This window comes from Salvia miltiorrhiza, chromosome 1 (genome assembly GCF_028751815.1).
Source record: "Salvia miltiorrhiza cultivar Shanhuang (shh) chromosome 1, IMPLAD_Smil_shh, whole genome shotgun sequence".
NCBI classification, from domain to species: Eukaryota; Viridiplantae; Streptophyta; class Magnoliopsida; order Lamiales; family Lamiaceae; genus Salvia; species Salvia miltiorrhiza.
Window position 1 is genome coordinate 34,080,184 of NC_080387.1, and position 16,837 is coordinate 34,097,020.

Sequence of the window (16,837 nt, forward strand, 5' to 3'; positions counted from 1 at the left end):
TTGAGCTTTTGGGTTGCTTCCACAAAGAATGCCTTGATTGTTGGAGATGACTTCGTTGTAGTGAAGTACTCCTTCAATGCTTGAGCTCTCAAATGATTTGTGTGTGTTTAGAACTGATATGAGGACCCCTATTTATAGTTGTAGAAAGAGTCAAGCATTGGGCCAGAGCCCACATGATTATGGGCTTAGGGCTGACGTGGCAGGATCCTATTGGCTCTTGAATATTGATATATATCAATATTAGATTTGACTTGCTGCCAAAGAAATTGATCTCTATCTTTGAAATATGGTAAGATCTTTATTAATAATGTATCATATTTAATCTTGGATTTCATAAGATTCCAAAATAAACAAAGATATAAAATTAAAATATTCTTTTATAGCCTATAAATTTCGTGCCTACAAATGCCCCCTCGAGACTTGTTCATGGACGACTTGTCGTGAAAATGAACGAGTCTCGACAGTTTTGAATTATTAGATAGTTTATACTCATATCAAGGAGTTCTTGGATTCAAATTTGTGAATAGTTTATACTCATATTCAAGAGTTTTTCAATTTGAATTACGATAATTTATGCTCGTATCAAGGATTCTTCAACTTGAATTTGTAGACATTTTATACTCGTGTCAAGGAGTCTTCACTTGAATTTGTAGATATTTTATACTCGTGTCAAGGAGTCTTCACTTGAATTTTAATTTGTAGACATTTTATACTCGTGTCAAGGAGTATGCAACTTGAATTTGAATTTGTAGACATTTTATACTCATGTCAAGGAGTATTCAACTTGAATTTGAGTTTGTTGACATTTTATACTCGTGTCAAGGAGTCTTCACTTTAACTTGAATTTGTAGACATTTTATACTCGTGTCAAGGAGTATGCAACTTGAATTTGAATTTGTAGACATTTTATACTCATGTCAAGGAGTCTTCAACTTGAATTTGAGTTTGTTGACATTTTATACTCGTGTCAAGGAGTCTTCACTTTAACTTGAATTTGTAGACATTTTATACTCGTGTCAAGGAGTTTTCACTTGAATTTGAATTTGTTGACATTTTATACTCGTGTCAAGGAGTCTTCACTTGAATTTGAATTTGTAGACATTTTATACTCGTGTCAAGGAGTATTCAACTTGAATGATCCTTTTGCTCATGTTTGGGGGCTTCATTGATAGTTTAGGCTCTTCTCAAGGAGCATAATTGATAGTTTAGGCTCTTACCAAGGAGCATTTTGACTTTATGAATTTCAACTTGAAGATTGACTTGTGCTTACATTTGAAGTTTCTTCATCATCTTCAGTTGGGATTTCTTCATCATCTTCATTTGGGATTTCTTCAAGAGATTTGCCCCTATAACTTGCTTCTTAGTTTTCTTGATAGTCGTCTGACATTTGCATGTGTAGATCATCAACTTTATTTGCGATCATGCTTAACTCCATGTCACGAGCTCTAGTAGTCAACTCTTCAAATGTATTTGGTCGAATTCCTTTTAAGATGTATTGAAGGCTCCAATGCATGCCTTGAATGCACATCTCGATTGCTGAAGCTTCAGATAGTTGATCTTTACAATTTAAGCTCAAGTCCCTCCATCGGTTGATGTAGTCGATGACTGACTCTTCTTTCCATTGTTTTGAGTTTGTAAGCTCAACTATGCTCACTGTTCTTCGAGTGCTATAGAAGCGATTGAGGAACTCCTTTTGCATTTGCCCCCAACTATCGATGGAATTTGGCTCCAAGTTGACATACCAATCAAATGCATTGTCTTTCAAGGAACGAACAAATTGCTTCACCAAGTAATCTCCATATGTTCCCGCATCATTACATGTCTCCATAAAGTGAGCCACATGTTGCTTTGGATTGCCTTTGCCATCAAATTGTTGAAACTTTGGAGGCTGGTAGCCTATTGGCATCTTCAAGGAGTCAATCCTTGTAGTATATGGCTTGCTATACGTCCATGCTGATTTCGAGGTCCCTTCGAACTTGTCTTTGACCGTTCCCATGATGAAGTCTTTGAGTTGATTGATGTGAATGAAGCCATCGGCAGAGACTTCGATGTTCTTAGGAGGCGTCTTTTCTTCATGGTGTTTCTCGAATGACTCTGAATCATCGCTTTTTTCATCTTTTTCGTCATTCACTCGACTTCCTTCTCCTTTCTCTAAGATGAGCTTTGAGATCTTGGCGTCTTGCTCCAATGTACGCTTGTTCATGCTTTCAAGAAGCTTAGCTATGCTAGCAACTTGTTCCTCCAAAGTAGAAGCGTTTGTCACCATGACAGGAGCTTCAAGATAGTAGCTCGCGGTTGAATGCTCTTCCATTGCTGAAGCAGGCTTGAAAATCTCCTCCAATTGCATAGCTTTGCCTCGAGTGATAACACCAATGTTCTCCAAAGTGATGTTTAGGGCAGCACTTGAAGCTTTGTTCTCCATTTGAATTTGCTTGAGTTGCTGTTGGTGAAAATGAGAGATGAGAGGTAGAGATGTCCCACCGGGCGTGCCAAAATTTGTAAACACAAATTTTATTGTATTCAATTTAATGAAATACAAAAAATGTGTACAAATCCAAAATATATGGATTGAGATGAATTTGTTGCGGGTTGCGAATCTCCACTTGATCATCTGATTATCCTCTTCAAATGTTACTTGAAATCTTTGGAGGGAAGTACGCCTTCTTGATCTCCTTGGATTTGTATTTGATGACTTGAACTTGAATTTGAATTTGATATGTTTCTTGAAATCTTTGGAGAGAAGTTCACCTTCTTGATCTCCTTGGATTTGATTTGATGACTTGAACTTGAATTTGTATTTGATGACGTCAATCCAGAGGACTTCCACCTTATTTCTGAATTAAATGTTGACTTTGATGAATTTGATGAAGAACGTATTGACTTCCTTGTAGAACGCCTTGAACCTTGAGCTTTGGGCTTTATAACGTTGATGCAGAGGGCCTACGCCTTATTTCTGGATCGAGCGTTGGATTTGACTTGAGCTTTTGGGTTGCTTCCACAAAGAATGCCTTGATTGTTGGAGATGACTTCGTTGTAGTGAATTACTCCTTCAATGCTTAAGCTCTCAAATGATTTGTGTGTGTTTAGAACTGATATGAGGACCCCTATTTATAGTTGTAGGAAGAGTCAAGCTTTGGGCCAGAGCCCACATGATTATGGGCTTAGGGCTGACGTGGCATGATCCTATTGGCTCTTGAATATTGATATATATCAATATTAGATTTGACTTGCTGCCAAAGAAATTGATCTCTATCTTTGAAATATGGTAAGATCTTTATTAATAATGTATCATATTTAATCTTGGATTTCATAAGATTCCAAAATAAACAAAGATATAAAATTAAAATATTCTTTTATATCTTATAAATTTCGTGTGCCTACAGTAATAATTAATTAATTAATTAAATTACAAAAAAAATTACCGGCGGCATTATGCCTAGTGTTGCCAAGGGCCGACCGGAACCGGCGGTTCGACCCTGAACCGGCCCGCCGGTCAACGGTCAGGGCCGAACCGCCAGTTATCCGGGCCGGTTAAGGTTCATAGGGTTGTCAACCCTGAACCGCCGGTCCGGCCCTGAACCGCCGGGCCCGACCAATTTTTTTTTTTTTTAATTTTATATTCAAATCCTAATAATTTTAACTAAATGTAGTTTCACTATTTATAGTGTACTACACATGGTAGAAAATCCTACATTTTTCAATGTGGGATAATGTAACTTCACTATTTATAGTGTACCACACATGGTAGAGAATCCTACATTTTTCAATGTGGGATAATGTAGCTTCACTATCTATAATGTACTACGCATTATAAAGAATCCTACATTTTTCAATGTGGGATCACTCAACCTAACTTATAAATATATAACTTATATTCATGTAATAACTTATAACTTCTAAATATATAACTTATAAATATGTAACTTATAACTTATAAGGTCTAGGGATCAATTAGTTAGTATTAGTTAGTTTACTTATTCAATTTTAAAGATTATGTAATTTGTATCCTTGTAATATTCTTTTGGTACGTGGAATAAATTCAATAAAGATATCTATTTTTATGAATTCATTTGAATTTTTGGTTCTCAATGTGTTAATTATTTTTCCTTTATTTTATTTCAATTCAATTCTCATGTAATATATTATAACTTATAACTTATAAATATATAACTTATAATTTATAAATATATAACTTATAACTTAGAAATATACCTGGCACCATCAATTGACATATGTATGCCTTTGATAACGTGCCTTAGTTATATACTTATATCAAACATTTGAAAACATATATTTTTTGTAATAGAGAGTCAATTGATTAATTTTATGTTACTTTTCATCGTTGATTCTTGACTCCCTTTTATGAACACTCTATAGAAAAATTAATTAATCATTAATTGAGGGCCTAAAAAAATATTAATTGATTTTGATTACTAATATTTTTTTGAGGGCCTAAAAAAATATTAAAATTATCCCACATTGAAAAATGTAGGATTCTCTACAATGTGTAGTACACTATAAATAGGAAGCTACATTAAGTTGAAATTATCCCACATTGAAAAATGTAGGATTCTCTACAATGTGTAGTACACTATAAATAGTATAGTGAAGCTACATTAAGTTGAAATTATCCCACATTGAAAAATGTAGGATTCTCTACAATGTGCAGTACACTATAAATAGTATAGTGAAGCTACATTAAGTTGAAATTATCCCACATTCAAAAATGTAGGATTCTCTACAATGTGTAGTACACTATAAATAGAGAACCTACATTTGATTAAAATTAAAATATTATTTAAGTTGAGTAATTTCAAAAATTTTCAAAAAAAAAAAAAACAGAAGAAGAGGAGAAGCCCGAGAACCGCCGGTTTTGGGCTCGGAACCGCCGGTTTTGGGCCCGGCCCGGAACCGCCGGTTCAGGGTCCAAAAACCGGCCCTTCAAATTTTAGGCGGGCCGGTTCAGGTTCACGAATTTTTCGAACCTGAACCGCCGGTTCGGGCCCCGAACCGGCGGTTCCTGAACCGGCGGCAGCCCTAATTATGCCGCCGGCAATTAGCGGCGGCATTTTACCGCCGGTAAGGAGAATAATCTCCGGTGATATTCACCGCCGCCGTCCGGTGAATATTACCGGCGGCAAAGTCATCGCCGGTAATTACCGGCGGCATATTGCCGCCGGTAATTTGCCGGTATATCTCCACCGTTCGCCGAGGAAATATAACGGTGGGACCTACCGCCGTTAATTACCGGCGGCGTGTTTTGCCGCCGGTAATTGTGTTACCGACGAGAAAATTACCGGCGGTGGCTGTTCCAGCGATGGAGGGCTCCTCGTCGTAGATTCGAGATTCCTCCATTCGGTATCTGACGTGGTAGATCTCTCTTTTGAGAACCAGCTCCTCCACCTCAAATCTCGTTTCTAAGGTCATGTTGGGTACTTGGGCGTTCAGACAGTCTGTCTTTCCGTGGATGCGCAAAGGCACGATGAAGTTGTTGTTGCCTGCGTTCCGAAGCGCAATGGTGTTGTCGTCAATTTTGACAGGCCAAAACAAGGTGTCAGCGTGGGTGTCGTTGTTGTCGGCCCATATCCAATTGGGACTGCGTCTCCAGAACCTATCGAAATGAAGGGAGTTTATGCGGACATGTCCGTCCAGCATGGTGTGCACCTCGAACCCCGTTTCCTGGGCGTTGGGGTCGTCCGCATACAGCTGCTGGTACGGAAAATTCTGGACCGTCAAGCCTCTCACATACCTGCAAGCAAGCAATTTTAATTAAGGTAAGGCCGATGATGATGATGATTAGAAGAATGGAGGGAAGAAATAGTAGGTACCTGCCATCGTGTCCCTTGAAAGCGACATGCCTGGAAGTGAGGAGTGCCTCCAGTGCCACCTTGGAGGAGAAAATGAATTGGGGGAATGCCGTGACCCACGACATCAATGCGGCGGTTGGTTGAGGGCGAGGTTGGTGGAGCCGGGCGTGATTATGGGCTGGAAGAGCGTGTTGGACAAATCTTCCTCAGGCTGGTCGGCGACTGCGATGATTTGCATGGCGTTGTTGGTGTGGACGAAGCGGAAGTGAACGTAGCGGGAGTCGCTTTTGGCCTGCTCTACTTGGATCTGCGCCAGTGGGCTGAAAATGTTGACTTCGGTGGCGCCTGTGAAGTTCCAGCCCCTTGAAGTGCGACACGTACCGCTGTTGGACGCTTGCCCTCACCACGATGAAATTTGGAAGCTCCGCCGCCATTGCTGCTACTACTGCTGTTTTTTTCTTAAGCAGATGCTGTTACACTTCTCTTCTTCTCCGCTCTCTCATTTATAGATCATCATAAACCAAACACAAAAAAAAAAAAAAAAAAAAAACTATTTTCCTACCGACGCATGCAATTATTGTGGGCCACCAAAGTCACGGTTTTGGCACGTGGATATGGATATCATAAAAACAACAAAAAAAGATCTATTATTCAACAAAGAAATTAGAGAAAGCTTACAATTATGGAAAACTAGCATGTAATAAGTAGTACTCGTCCAGTTTTGATGAGTATTGGTGAATCCAGTGGTATAATAGGATTACAATTGTACCCAAAAAAATATACTAGTATATGTAAATATCATAAAATTAATTATTTTTATTTTTTTATTACTAAGAAAAAGTTACTTCATTTTTTTAAAATCATAATACCTCTACATATATATATATATATATATATATAGGATTAGGTTCAAGTGAAAATTCTGTCTTTCGGTGAAAACTAAATCCTATGAACAAACACATAAAATACGTGAATAAGAAATAATCAAGTTGCGAACAATTGTAATACATAAAATACATGAACAAGAGATGGTTGAATCTTGTATATATATTATATTTAATTGTTCACGATTTAACTATCTCTTGTTCACGTATTTTATGTGTTTGTTCATAAGATTTAGTTTTCACCTGATCCTTTACCTCTCTCTCTATATATATATATATATGGTTGGGTTCTCATAGAACCATTGCTTAACCTAATACGTAGGACCAAATCTTGACCACACATTTGGGACATGTGGCGCATCAAAATTGTGACACGTGGCAAGGAGCTTCCAAGACATTCTAAAGCAAAATCTGCAGAGGGGTAAAATCGAAATATATATTTTTCGAAATTAAAAATAAAAAAAACTATATATTTTCTTTAGATTTTCTCAAAACATACATATTTTAGATGCATAAAATTTCACACAAAAATGCATTTCATTTTACAAATTCTAGTATTTTCGCCACCCACCCCACACCACCACCCTCTAAAAACTGACATGTTTTACATGCATATAATTTCACACAAAAATGCATAACTTTGAACAGAAAAATACACTCACCAAGCCAAAAAAAGATTATTTATTTTATTTTTTCACAAACTTGATTTTTTTGACCGCTGACCCATCCCCCACCAGCCCCCAAGCCAAAATTTTTAATTTTTTTTATGTTTTAGATTTGTGAAAAAAATTAGATTTGTAAGGGAAGGGTGGGGTGGGGTGGGCAGCGGTCAAAAAAACAAATTTGTGAAAAATAAATGGCTTAAGGGGGTGGGGGTGGGGGAGGGGCTGGTGGGGGGCAGCGGTAAAAAAATTGTGAAAAAAATAAAAAATAATCTTTTTTTGGCTTGGGGGTGGGGGTTGGGGATGGTGCAGCGTGGGGTGGCAAAAATACTAGATTTGTCAAAATGAAATGCATTTTTTGTATAATTTAATGCATTTTTATGTAAAACTTTATGCATTTTTAATATGATTTTATATGCATGTGAAACATGTCTATTTATTTTTTTTTGGGGGGGGGGGGGGGGGGGGGTGGGGTGGCAAAAATACTACTCCCTCCGTCCGCCAAAAGTATTCCACTTTGGCTGGGCACGGAGTTTAATAAAATTGGAGATGATGTTGATGTAGTGGAGAAATGGTTCCACCACTTTATGAGATGTTTGGTTGAGATTGAATTTGGGGTGAGTTTTTTTGTAAATAAAAAGTGTTTGTAAGGATAAAATATAAATGTGGATGGTGGGACCATGACTTAAAAAGGAAAGTGGAATACTTTTTGCGGACGCCAAATATAGTAATTGTGGAATACTTTTAGCGGACGGAGGGAGTACTAAATTTGTAAAAATAAAATGCATTATTCTGTTCAAAGGTATGTATTTTTTGTGTCAAGCTTTGTGCATTTTTATGTGATATTATATGCATGTAAAATATGTCTATTTTTAGAAAATCTAATTTTTTTTTATTTTTTTATTTTTAATTCCGAAAGATATATTCCAATTTTACTCCTCTGCAGATTTTGCCTTGAAATGCCTTGAAAGCTCTTTGCCACGTGTCACAATCTTGATGCGCCACATGTCCCAAATGTGTGGTCAACATTGGGTCTTACTGTGACACCCAAATCCAATTTAATTTTAAATGAAAACGCATGCGGAAAAATCATGACTATAAATTAATATTTAATGTGAAAATAAAGAAATAAATATCTTATTTTAAAATACTTTACTCAACATAACATCTTTAAGTAAAACTAAATACAAAATATTTGACTCGCCATTCGACCTTCCACGTGCCTCCGACCTTTAAAACCTGAAAATTTTAAATATGGGATGAGCATACAAAGTACACTCAGTGTGGGAACATGCAATAATTGTCCACGTTAATAAAATGGTAACACATATGATCATAACATTTCATAACATTTGCTCGCACGGTGGCATACCAAGGACCTTTCCATCCTGGACTCATTCAACGGGCCCCTGGCAATAATTAAATGGTTGCAACCTTAACTTTTACATTTGAAAATGTGCTTGTCCATCAACATAAAAATTGAAATTTCGACAAACAATATTGAATTGGGAAAACCCTAATAATTTGTATCATAATACCGATTGATTTAATTTTAGTTTATATTTTTTTGTGAAACGCGAATCAATCGTCTTATTGTAGATTTGTTTATACCTTTGAAAGCGCGGAAACATGTATATACAAACTCTTTTTGTTCGTAGGTCACAAACTCCAATAGGGAAACTTTAGTTAATTTGATTTTAAAATATGGTTAATGCCGTGAAAAACCATGAACTTTGGTGCGATTTTCAAATTTTCCATAAACTATTTTTTTTATCAAATTTTCCATGAACTTAAACACTCGAACAATTTTCCCATGATTTTCAAAAATCCCCAAATTGAATGTTGACATGGAATTTTTAAGTGACCTGAAAAGTGACATGGCGTCACCGGCGGTGAATCAAAACGACGTCGTTTAGTTAGGAGTAAAACGACGTCGTTTTGAATCCAAACCCCTCTCTCTCTCTCTCAGGTGGTGGCCGAGCTCGCCGGAGTGCAGATTTTTGCCGGAGTCTAAATGAAGCAAACTCTCCAGAGTCCAAACGAAGCAACCGAGTGCAGATTTTCGCTGGAGGGGCGGGTCTGGTGTGGTGGTGGGGGAAGGCAGCGGAGGGGCGGGCAGATGGCTGCGCCGCCGTTACAGCTTCTTCTCCAACGAAGCAAACTCGCCGCCGCTTCTCGACGCAATGATACTCCCATCTCTCGATCTCTCTCTTTTCTCAATTTCTCAATTCAGGAAAACACTCACACAATTTCTCAATGACAGAATTCGTGAAGTTATACATCCATCTCTCGATCTCTCTTCTCAATTTCTCAATTTAGGAGCACACCCATACAATAAATCCCTAATTTGGGAGAAGAGGATGGTAGATCCGATTTTTGAGGGGAGGGCAGCGGCGAATCTGGTGTGGTAGTGGGGGAAGGCAGTGGAAGGGCGGGCAGATGGCTGCACTGCCGTTAATGGTGGTGGAGGAGGGCAGCGGAGGGGGCGGCAGATCCGAGAGGTGGTTGGGGGAAGGCAACGGAGAGAGCGGCAGATCTGAGAGGTGGTTGGGGGAAGATGAAGGCGGTGGATCTGGTGTGGTGGTGGGGGAAGGTACGGCGGATCTGGTGATAGTGGTGGGGAAGGGCGATGAAGAGAGAGGTGTGGTGGTGGGGGAAGGCAGCGGAGGGGGCGGCAGATCTAAGAGCTGGTTGGGGGAAGGGCGATGGAGAAAGAGGTGTGGTGGTGGAGAAGGGCGGCGGGGCGGCGGCAGAGCTGACTAAGCCTTGCCAGAGTGCAGAGCTGCCGACTCTGCTCTGCCGACTCTGCTCTATCGACTCTGCTCTGCCAACTCAGCTCTGCCGACTCAGCTCTGGAGTGAAATATCAGCTCTGGCAATGCTACATCAGCTCGGTATTACCACGTAGGCGCCATGTTAGCTCGGTATTGCCACGTAGGTGCCAGCTAAGACCGGACCTTCACCGGAGGTAAAAATCGTGGAAAAATTGTTCAAGTGTTTAAGTTCATGAAAAATTTAATAAAAAAAATAGTTCATGGAAAGTTTAGAAATCGCACCAAAGTTCATGGTTTTTCATGGCATTAACCCTTTAAAATATTAGTGATTGCTATTCAAACTCATGATATTCCACTATAAACTTATGAATTTTACTAGTAAACGTTTTCTTGTAAATTTCTTTACTTCTTTGAGCGAGCGCAGACATATATATACATAATTGTACATTAATTAAATGTGATTGAATGTAGTAATAAAATATAAATTATTAAATTAAACTAAAATAGTATTTGTTAAAGTTTTTTTTACTGAATTTTCTTTATGAGGTTTTAGCAAAGCCGGTTCCTTAACCTGCTTTGTATGTGTTTCAAGGATTTTCTTTAGATTTTTCTTTTTTTTCTTTACTAAAATTTTCATTTAATACTCTCTCTGTCTCACTATAAGTGAGACTCTTTCTATTTTAGGTGTCCCATCATAAGTGAGATTATTTTTTTTTTTATGTAAAAGTTTTACTCTTTAAATATCTTTTCACTTTTTCATCTACATATAAAATATATATTTTTTTAATTCTCGTGCCTCAAAAAAGAGTTTCACTTGTAATGGAGCTAGTGGAGTAATAAATTAAACTAAAATACAAGAACAGGGCTAGACTGCCAAATCGAGGTTTTTGGGTCAAAGTAAGAATTTAGGTGCTGACATTTCAGTTAATAGGCCCACCAAATCTAGCTAATTTAAAGTTCCGCGCGAATTTGTGTTCCTAGTTTGCATCTTAATTAGTTGGCCACTTGAAATAGTGCAGTCACAAGGATGGTAAACGAATCAAATATTTTTATTCGATTCGGTATTTAATTTAAAATTATGATAATCATATTTAAAAAATATTAGATTTGAATTTTAATATAAATATTTGATTTGATTCGATTAATATTCAAATATAAATATAAAATTATGATATTCGATTCGATTCGATACTTAATTAAATATTTAAATATTATATATATGTGTGTGTGGTGTGGATGGACTAAAATAAATTATGAACTATTTTTCATCCTTAAATTGTAAAAGTTACCGTGGATTCATCACTTTATTGAATGAATTTAATTTTACGCAAATATTTAATTATATATATATGTATATATAAGAATTATAATATTATAAAAGAAATATAATAAAATAATTATGGTATTATATAATATTTGACAGTTTTGAAAATGAAAAATACAAATAATCATACTCCCTCCGTCCCATTACAAATGTTCCATTGCTTTTGGGCACAGAGATTAAGAAATGTATAGAAAGTAGAAAAAGTGGGTTGATGAAAATTGTTTAAAGTATAGGGAGAGAATATATTGCCAAAAAATGAATGAGACATTTGTAATGGCACGAGACATTTGTAATGGGACCGAGGGAGTAATATACATGCATTAAAGTCATTCTTCACAATTAAAAAAGTAAAACTTCATAATTTAAAAAATTGAAATTTTAAATTGAAGTCATTCTTCCACCACAAGTTTCGCATCTTAATTATGATTGTAAACTAATTAAATAATTTGTATTTGTTTCAATATTCGAATTTTGATATTCGTATTTGATAAATATTTGATTCGAAATATAAATATTCGATTTGATTTGATTTGATTTGATTCGTTTAGTATTCAAATATGAATGCAAAATCATGATATTCGAGATTATTCAATTCGTTAGCAACCTTAGTATTCAGTCTGTCGTAGCAAAATTGAGCGCATGGCAACCATTTCAATATTTCGGTTTGATAAGAAATGAACAAAACAAATAATGTTTCGTAGAATGACTCCAACTCTTTAATTACCGCTCTTTCATTATCCGCAAATTAAGCCATCCCCGCCGTTTTGAGTATTAAGAGAGATGTAATTTAAAAACTTAAAGTTAAAGAGTGAAATCAAGAAGGTGTCAGTTTCTTGCTTCGTGATGGATATTGGTTGAAGATTTAGAGGAATCACATTGCATGAGCACTTGGATGACATTTCATAGTTATTTAACATTTATTACTTTTCCGTCATTTTCCGTTATATGCTACAAACTCCTGTCTATAAATAATAAAATTTAGGATTCAAACTTCACCGCTTTCTCTCTCTCTCAAATTAAAAAAAAATAAAAAAAATATAAATACTAGACTCATTTATTCAAGCATCAGCGTCAACCAAAGATGGGAAACGAATCCTCTTCAGCCAAAGATAACAATCGTCAATCTAGTTATCCTTCATATAGATCGACGGTTGGTTTTCCTTGATAGTTTGATCTTCAGCTGAGTTTTAGCAGTCTTCGATTTCTTCAGTAAACTGCATTTCAGCTAAGAATATTAATTATCTTTCAGTTGTGTTTTGGTCATCATCGGAGTTTACTGTTGCAATATAAATATTAGTAAAATTGATTTATAAATGCAAAGATATTTTGTAAGGAAAATCAAGAAAGAAAAAGAAAACAAAAGAAAATGTGAGAATTAGAAATAGAGAAATAATAGGAAGAGAAAATGTACTCGTGGCCTTTCCTCAAGCGGGTCAAATGCTTCAAAAAAAATTCGCCAAAAAAGGTCAAAGTAGTAGTCAAACACAATTTTTCGAATTAGAAGAATACCTTATGGAGTCAAATGGAGGGGAATTGCTTAATGCATGACCAAATGACGTGGACGTGTTGAATTTGTGGTCAATTAAGTAAGGCCAATACCCTATCCTTGCAATCATGGCGAAAGAGATCTTTTTCGTCCCGGCATCAACTATAGCGGTCGAGCAAGCTTTTAACGAAACGGAATACATGCTCTATGAACGAAGATCCCAAATGACACCGCATAATCTTGAAGCTCAACTATTGCTCAAAGATCATACATTAGCCGAAACAAGAGAGCAAGAAAATAAATGGGATGATTTGTTCGTAGAGTACCCCGTATCCACGACCGAATGCGACACCACCGATGCGAGCGAGTCATCTCAATGCACCGAAGGCGAAGACTTTGACGATGACTTCGACTTCGACATGTAGAAGACTTCATGATTATGTGGTGTCACCAAAGATAAGACGAATGTAAGAAAACTACGTGGACTTTGATTCCTTCGGGATACGTAGACAACTTAATTATAACTTAAATGTTATAATTAAGCTCAAGTCCTATTTCCATTATTTTTTTTCCCCTAAATTACAAGTTGTAAATTAAGAGTTGTAATTTTATTTTAGCATCCAAAAATTGTAATTTGTAAATTTTATTTATAAGAGTTGTAAAGGTGCAACTTTGTAACTTAAATTGTATTTGTAAGAGTTGCAATTTTTAAGTTCAATATTCAAATAAAGTAATTATGCAATTTATATTTTGTTGTGCCTTTTATTTTATTAAAGCATATTTCATATAATTAAAGCATATTTCATTTAAATACATAAAACATTACAAAAAAAAGTAAAAAACAGACGGTTTTCACGATTCGAATCGGAACCGAAACCGCTAGTTCACGATTTGAAACCGGAACCTTCAAGGTTTAAAGTCAGTTCGGTTCCGGTTCCCGTTTTCAGAACCGTGGAACGGGCAGTTCGGGTTCGGTTCGAACCGGGGACCGGACCGTGGCCATGTCTAAGCATGCCGTTTACATCAAAATTAAAGTAAAAGATATTTTAATTGTTTGCTTGTATGTGGATGATCTCATCTTCATAGGAAATAATCCAAGTATGTTCAAGGAATTCAGAAGACCATGACAAAGGAATTCGAGATGACATACATTGGGTTGATGGCATACTACCTCGGTGTGGAAGTCAAACAACTCAAAGATGGAATCTTCATCACACAAGAAGGCTATGTCAAGGAAATTTCTAGAAGTTCATGATGGAGGACTGTAAAGCAATCAACACACCGGTGGAATGCAGGATTAAGCTATCCAAGAACGATGGAGGAGAAAAAGTTTACCTGAAGCTATACAAGAGCTTGTTTGGAAGCTTGCGATACTTAACTTGCACAAGGCCAGACATAGTTTATGCCACATGGCTCGTAAGTCACTATATGGAGGTTCCAACCATTATGCATATTAAGGCAACAAAGAGAATTCTTCGATGTCTCAAAGGTACGATCAACTATGGCCTGCTCTATTCAAGTCTTGATCAATATAAGCTTGTCGGATACAGTGATAGCGATTGGGCTGGAGATAATGATGACCACAAGAGTACAAGTGGATTCGTGTTCTTCATGGTAGATACGTTCATCTGGATGTCAAAAAAACAACCAATAATCACGTTGTCAACATGTGAAGCTGAATATGTGGCTGCCACATCTAGTGTTTGCATGCAATTTGGCTAAGAAGTTTATTGGAAGAGCTTGGATGGCCACAGGAAAAGCCAACTACGTTATGCGTGGATAACAAGTCACCAATTGCACTAGCAAAGAATCCAATATTTAATAATCGAAGCAAACATAATGACACTCGCTTCTATTACATTAGAGAATGCATCGCAAAGATATTTTGTAAGGAAAACTCTAGAATCAAGAAAAAAAAAACAAAAACAAAAACAAAAGAAATTGTGAGAAAGTTCTAGAAGTAGAGAAATAATGGGAAGAGAAAATGTAGAAAGTTCTAGTATTTAAAATTAGGCCACAAATTAAAGTTGGTTATGAAGAATCACAGACTTAGTTAGATATATATATATATATATATATAGGGGTGGGCTACCGTGAGAGCACATCTTAAAATAAGAAATAAGAGCAATTTTTAATGTATGAATTTTATGTAGAACACGTATGAATTCGATGTATAAAGGTATGAATTGCGAAAAATAAATTTTTGCTACCTTTGGGATTCGAACTCAGGACCATAAATCCATCCAACAGGAATACGAATCAACCGTAGATCTTGATGATCTAATGGCTGAAAATGATTCTTATTTTATATCTTAACAAATGCTCTTATTTCCGCCCTTATATATATATATATATAGGGAGAGGTTCAAGAAAGAACCATAAATAAAAGAAGACCGGAGAACCATTTTCAGCCATTCGATCATCAAGATCTACGGTGGATGCATCATCTTGTTGGATGAATGCAGATCCTGGGTTCGAATCCTGAAGGGAGCATTTTTTTTAATTTTTTTAGTGCATTAATTTTAACAGCGAATGCATTAATTTTTACAGTGAATGCATTAGATTTGATGGTTCTCCCGTTCTCACAAATAATGTAGTTCTCTCTAGAACCACACCCTATATATATATATATATATATATATATATATATATATATATATATGCTAAGGTTCAATGAAAAAGGCCTAAATGTAAGAAAGAAGAGAGAAGTAATCTCATCCGTTGATCTTATCTAATCTAACCGACATGATTTATTCACGCCATGTTCAACGGATTTTTTCGTTGAACATATGCGGGGTCGAAATCCAGAACCCCCAAAAATATTGTATATGTTCATGAATGTTCAACGAAAAAATCCGTTGAACATGGCGTGAATAAATCATGTTCGCTAGATTAGATAAGATCAACGGATGAGATTACTTCTCTCTTCTTTATTACATTTAGGTCTTTTTCATTGAACCTAACCCTATATATATATATATATGTGTGTGTGTGTGTATGTATTGTATTATTTCAAGTAGCGAGTGAAAAAAAAAAGTTGCTCATCATCAAAACATATCTCCCTACACTACACACACGTCCACTTAAATTCAAATCCTCCCAAATCTATATTCTTCCACATTTAATATTTTTATTTTTTGCAATTTACCTGGCACCCGAAATTGCTATCATGGCAATGTCGTCCGCAAAGCTTATAAATTAAAGGGTTATTTGCCATGAAATACATCAACTCTCAGTGAATTCTGATTTTTTCTACGACTTTTCAAAAGAAAACACACCATTTTCACAATTTGTTTGATTTTTTTCGTAGACTAAAACATCGTCATTATGTTGTAATTTGAGCTGGAATTGTTAATTAGGGTAGAAATTGAGTTTGCAGCGTACAAATTAGGGTTCTTTGTCAGCCACTAATTTTGGTAGGATTCTTTGTTCACTACTTCGATTGAAGGTGTTTTTGTTGCGATTGTAGAGTTGTCATGACTAGTTCCTCACGCTCAACCTCGAGCTTGCTCTCTTATCCTGAAATGTAGCTACTTTGTGGCCATGGGATCCCTGCGAATCCTCGCTTTGATTCAAACGTCACACACCAAGAAAACCCCCGGAGCGTAGATTTTATATATGTTCACGTGCAGTTGTAAGACTTTGTTTTATTTTCTCTGTTTATGCGCGAATGAGAGAAATTAGGAGGAAATGATAAATTATAAGAAAATTAGGGCTTGTTTTGAAATCAGTGAGTAAAAAACGACGTCGTTTTATTACCAAACGATAATATTTTTTTTTATGAAATACACAAGTAAATAAAGAAATTTAAAGACCGCACAACGGTAGACTCGAACCCAGGACCTCAGGCCTTGGGCATTAACCACCTATCGCTAGGCCAACACACGTATACAATATTTTA

General features: G+C 36.3%; 4 protein-coding genes across 6 annotated transcripts; 2 read left to right on the plus strand and 2 right to left on the minus strand.

The window, feature by feature from the left end:
• Nucleotides 1-877: 877 nt before the first annotated feature.
• Nucleotides 878-6,292, minus strand: LOC131021637 (uncharacterized). Of its 3 annotated transcripts, none has more exons than XM_057950906.1 (3): nucleotides 5,829-6,292; nucleotides 5,665-5,749; nucleotides 878-5,328 (listed from the first exon to the last, which is right to left on the minus strand). In XM_057950906.1, exon 3 carries the CDS (start codon nucleotides 2,609-2,611, stop codon nucleotides 1,361-1,363), a length of 1,251 nt encoding a protein of 416 aa, XP_057806889.1. In that variant the 5' UTR covers nucleotides 2,612-5,328; nucleotides 5,665-5,749; nucleotides 5,829-6,292; the 3' UTR covers nucleotides 878-1,360. The 3 variants fall into 3 exon arrangements, with proteins under 3 accessions (XP_057806889.1, XP_057806885.1, XP_057806878.1); XM_057950902.1 differs by having other exon boundaries at nucleotides 878-3,476; nucleotides 3,594-5,749; XM_057950895.1 differs by having other exon boundaries at nucleotides 878-5,749.
• On the minus strand, nucleotides 5,245-5,932 carry LOC131006785 (uncharacterized). The gene is made up of 2 exons (XM_057933923.1): nucleotides 5,829-5,932; nucleotides 5,245-5,749 (listed from the first exon to the last, which is right to left on the minus strand). The coding sequence occupies exons 1-2, from the start codon at nucleotides 5,930-5,932 to the stop codon at nucleotides 5,245-5,247; spliced, it is 609 nt and encodes a 202-aa protein (XP_057789906.1).
• A 3,500-nt stretch (nucleotides 6,293-9,792) lies between the features above and the next one.
• Nucleotides 9,793-10,116, plus strand: LOC131006793 (glycine-rich cell wall structural protein 1.8-like). The gene has a single exon (XM_057933934.1). The coding sequence runs from the start codon at nucleotides 9,793-9,795 to the stop codon at nucleotides 10,114-10,116; it is 324 nt and encodes a 107-aa protein (XP_057789917.1).
• A 4,074-nt stretch (nucleotides 10,117-14,190) lies between these two features.
• LOC131006800 (secreted RxLR effector protein 161-like) lies at nucleotides 14,191-14,658 on the plus strand. The gene has a single exon (XM_057933944.1). It carries the CDS (start codon nucleotides 14,191-14,193, stop codon nucleotides 14,656-14,658), a length of 468 nt encoding a protein of 155 aa, XP_057789927.1.
• The last annotated feature ends 2,179 nt before the right edge of the window (nucleotides 14,659-16,837 follow it).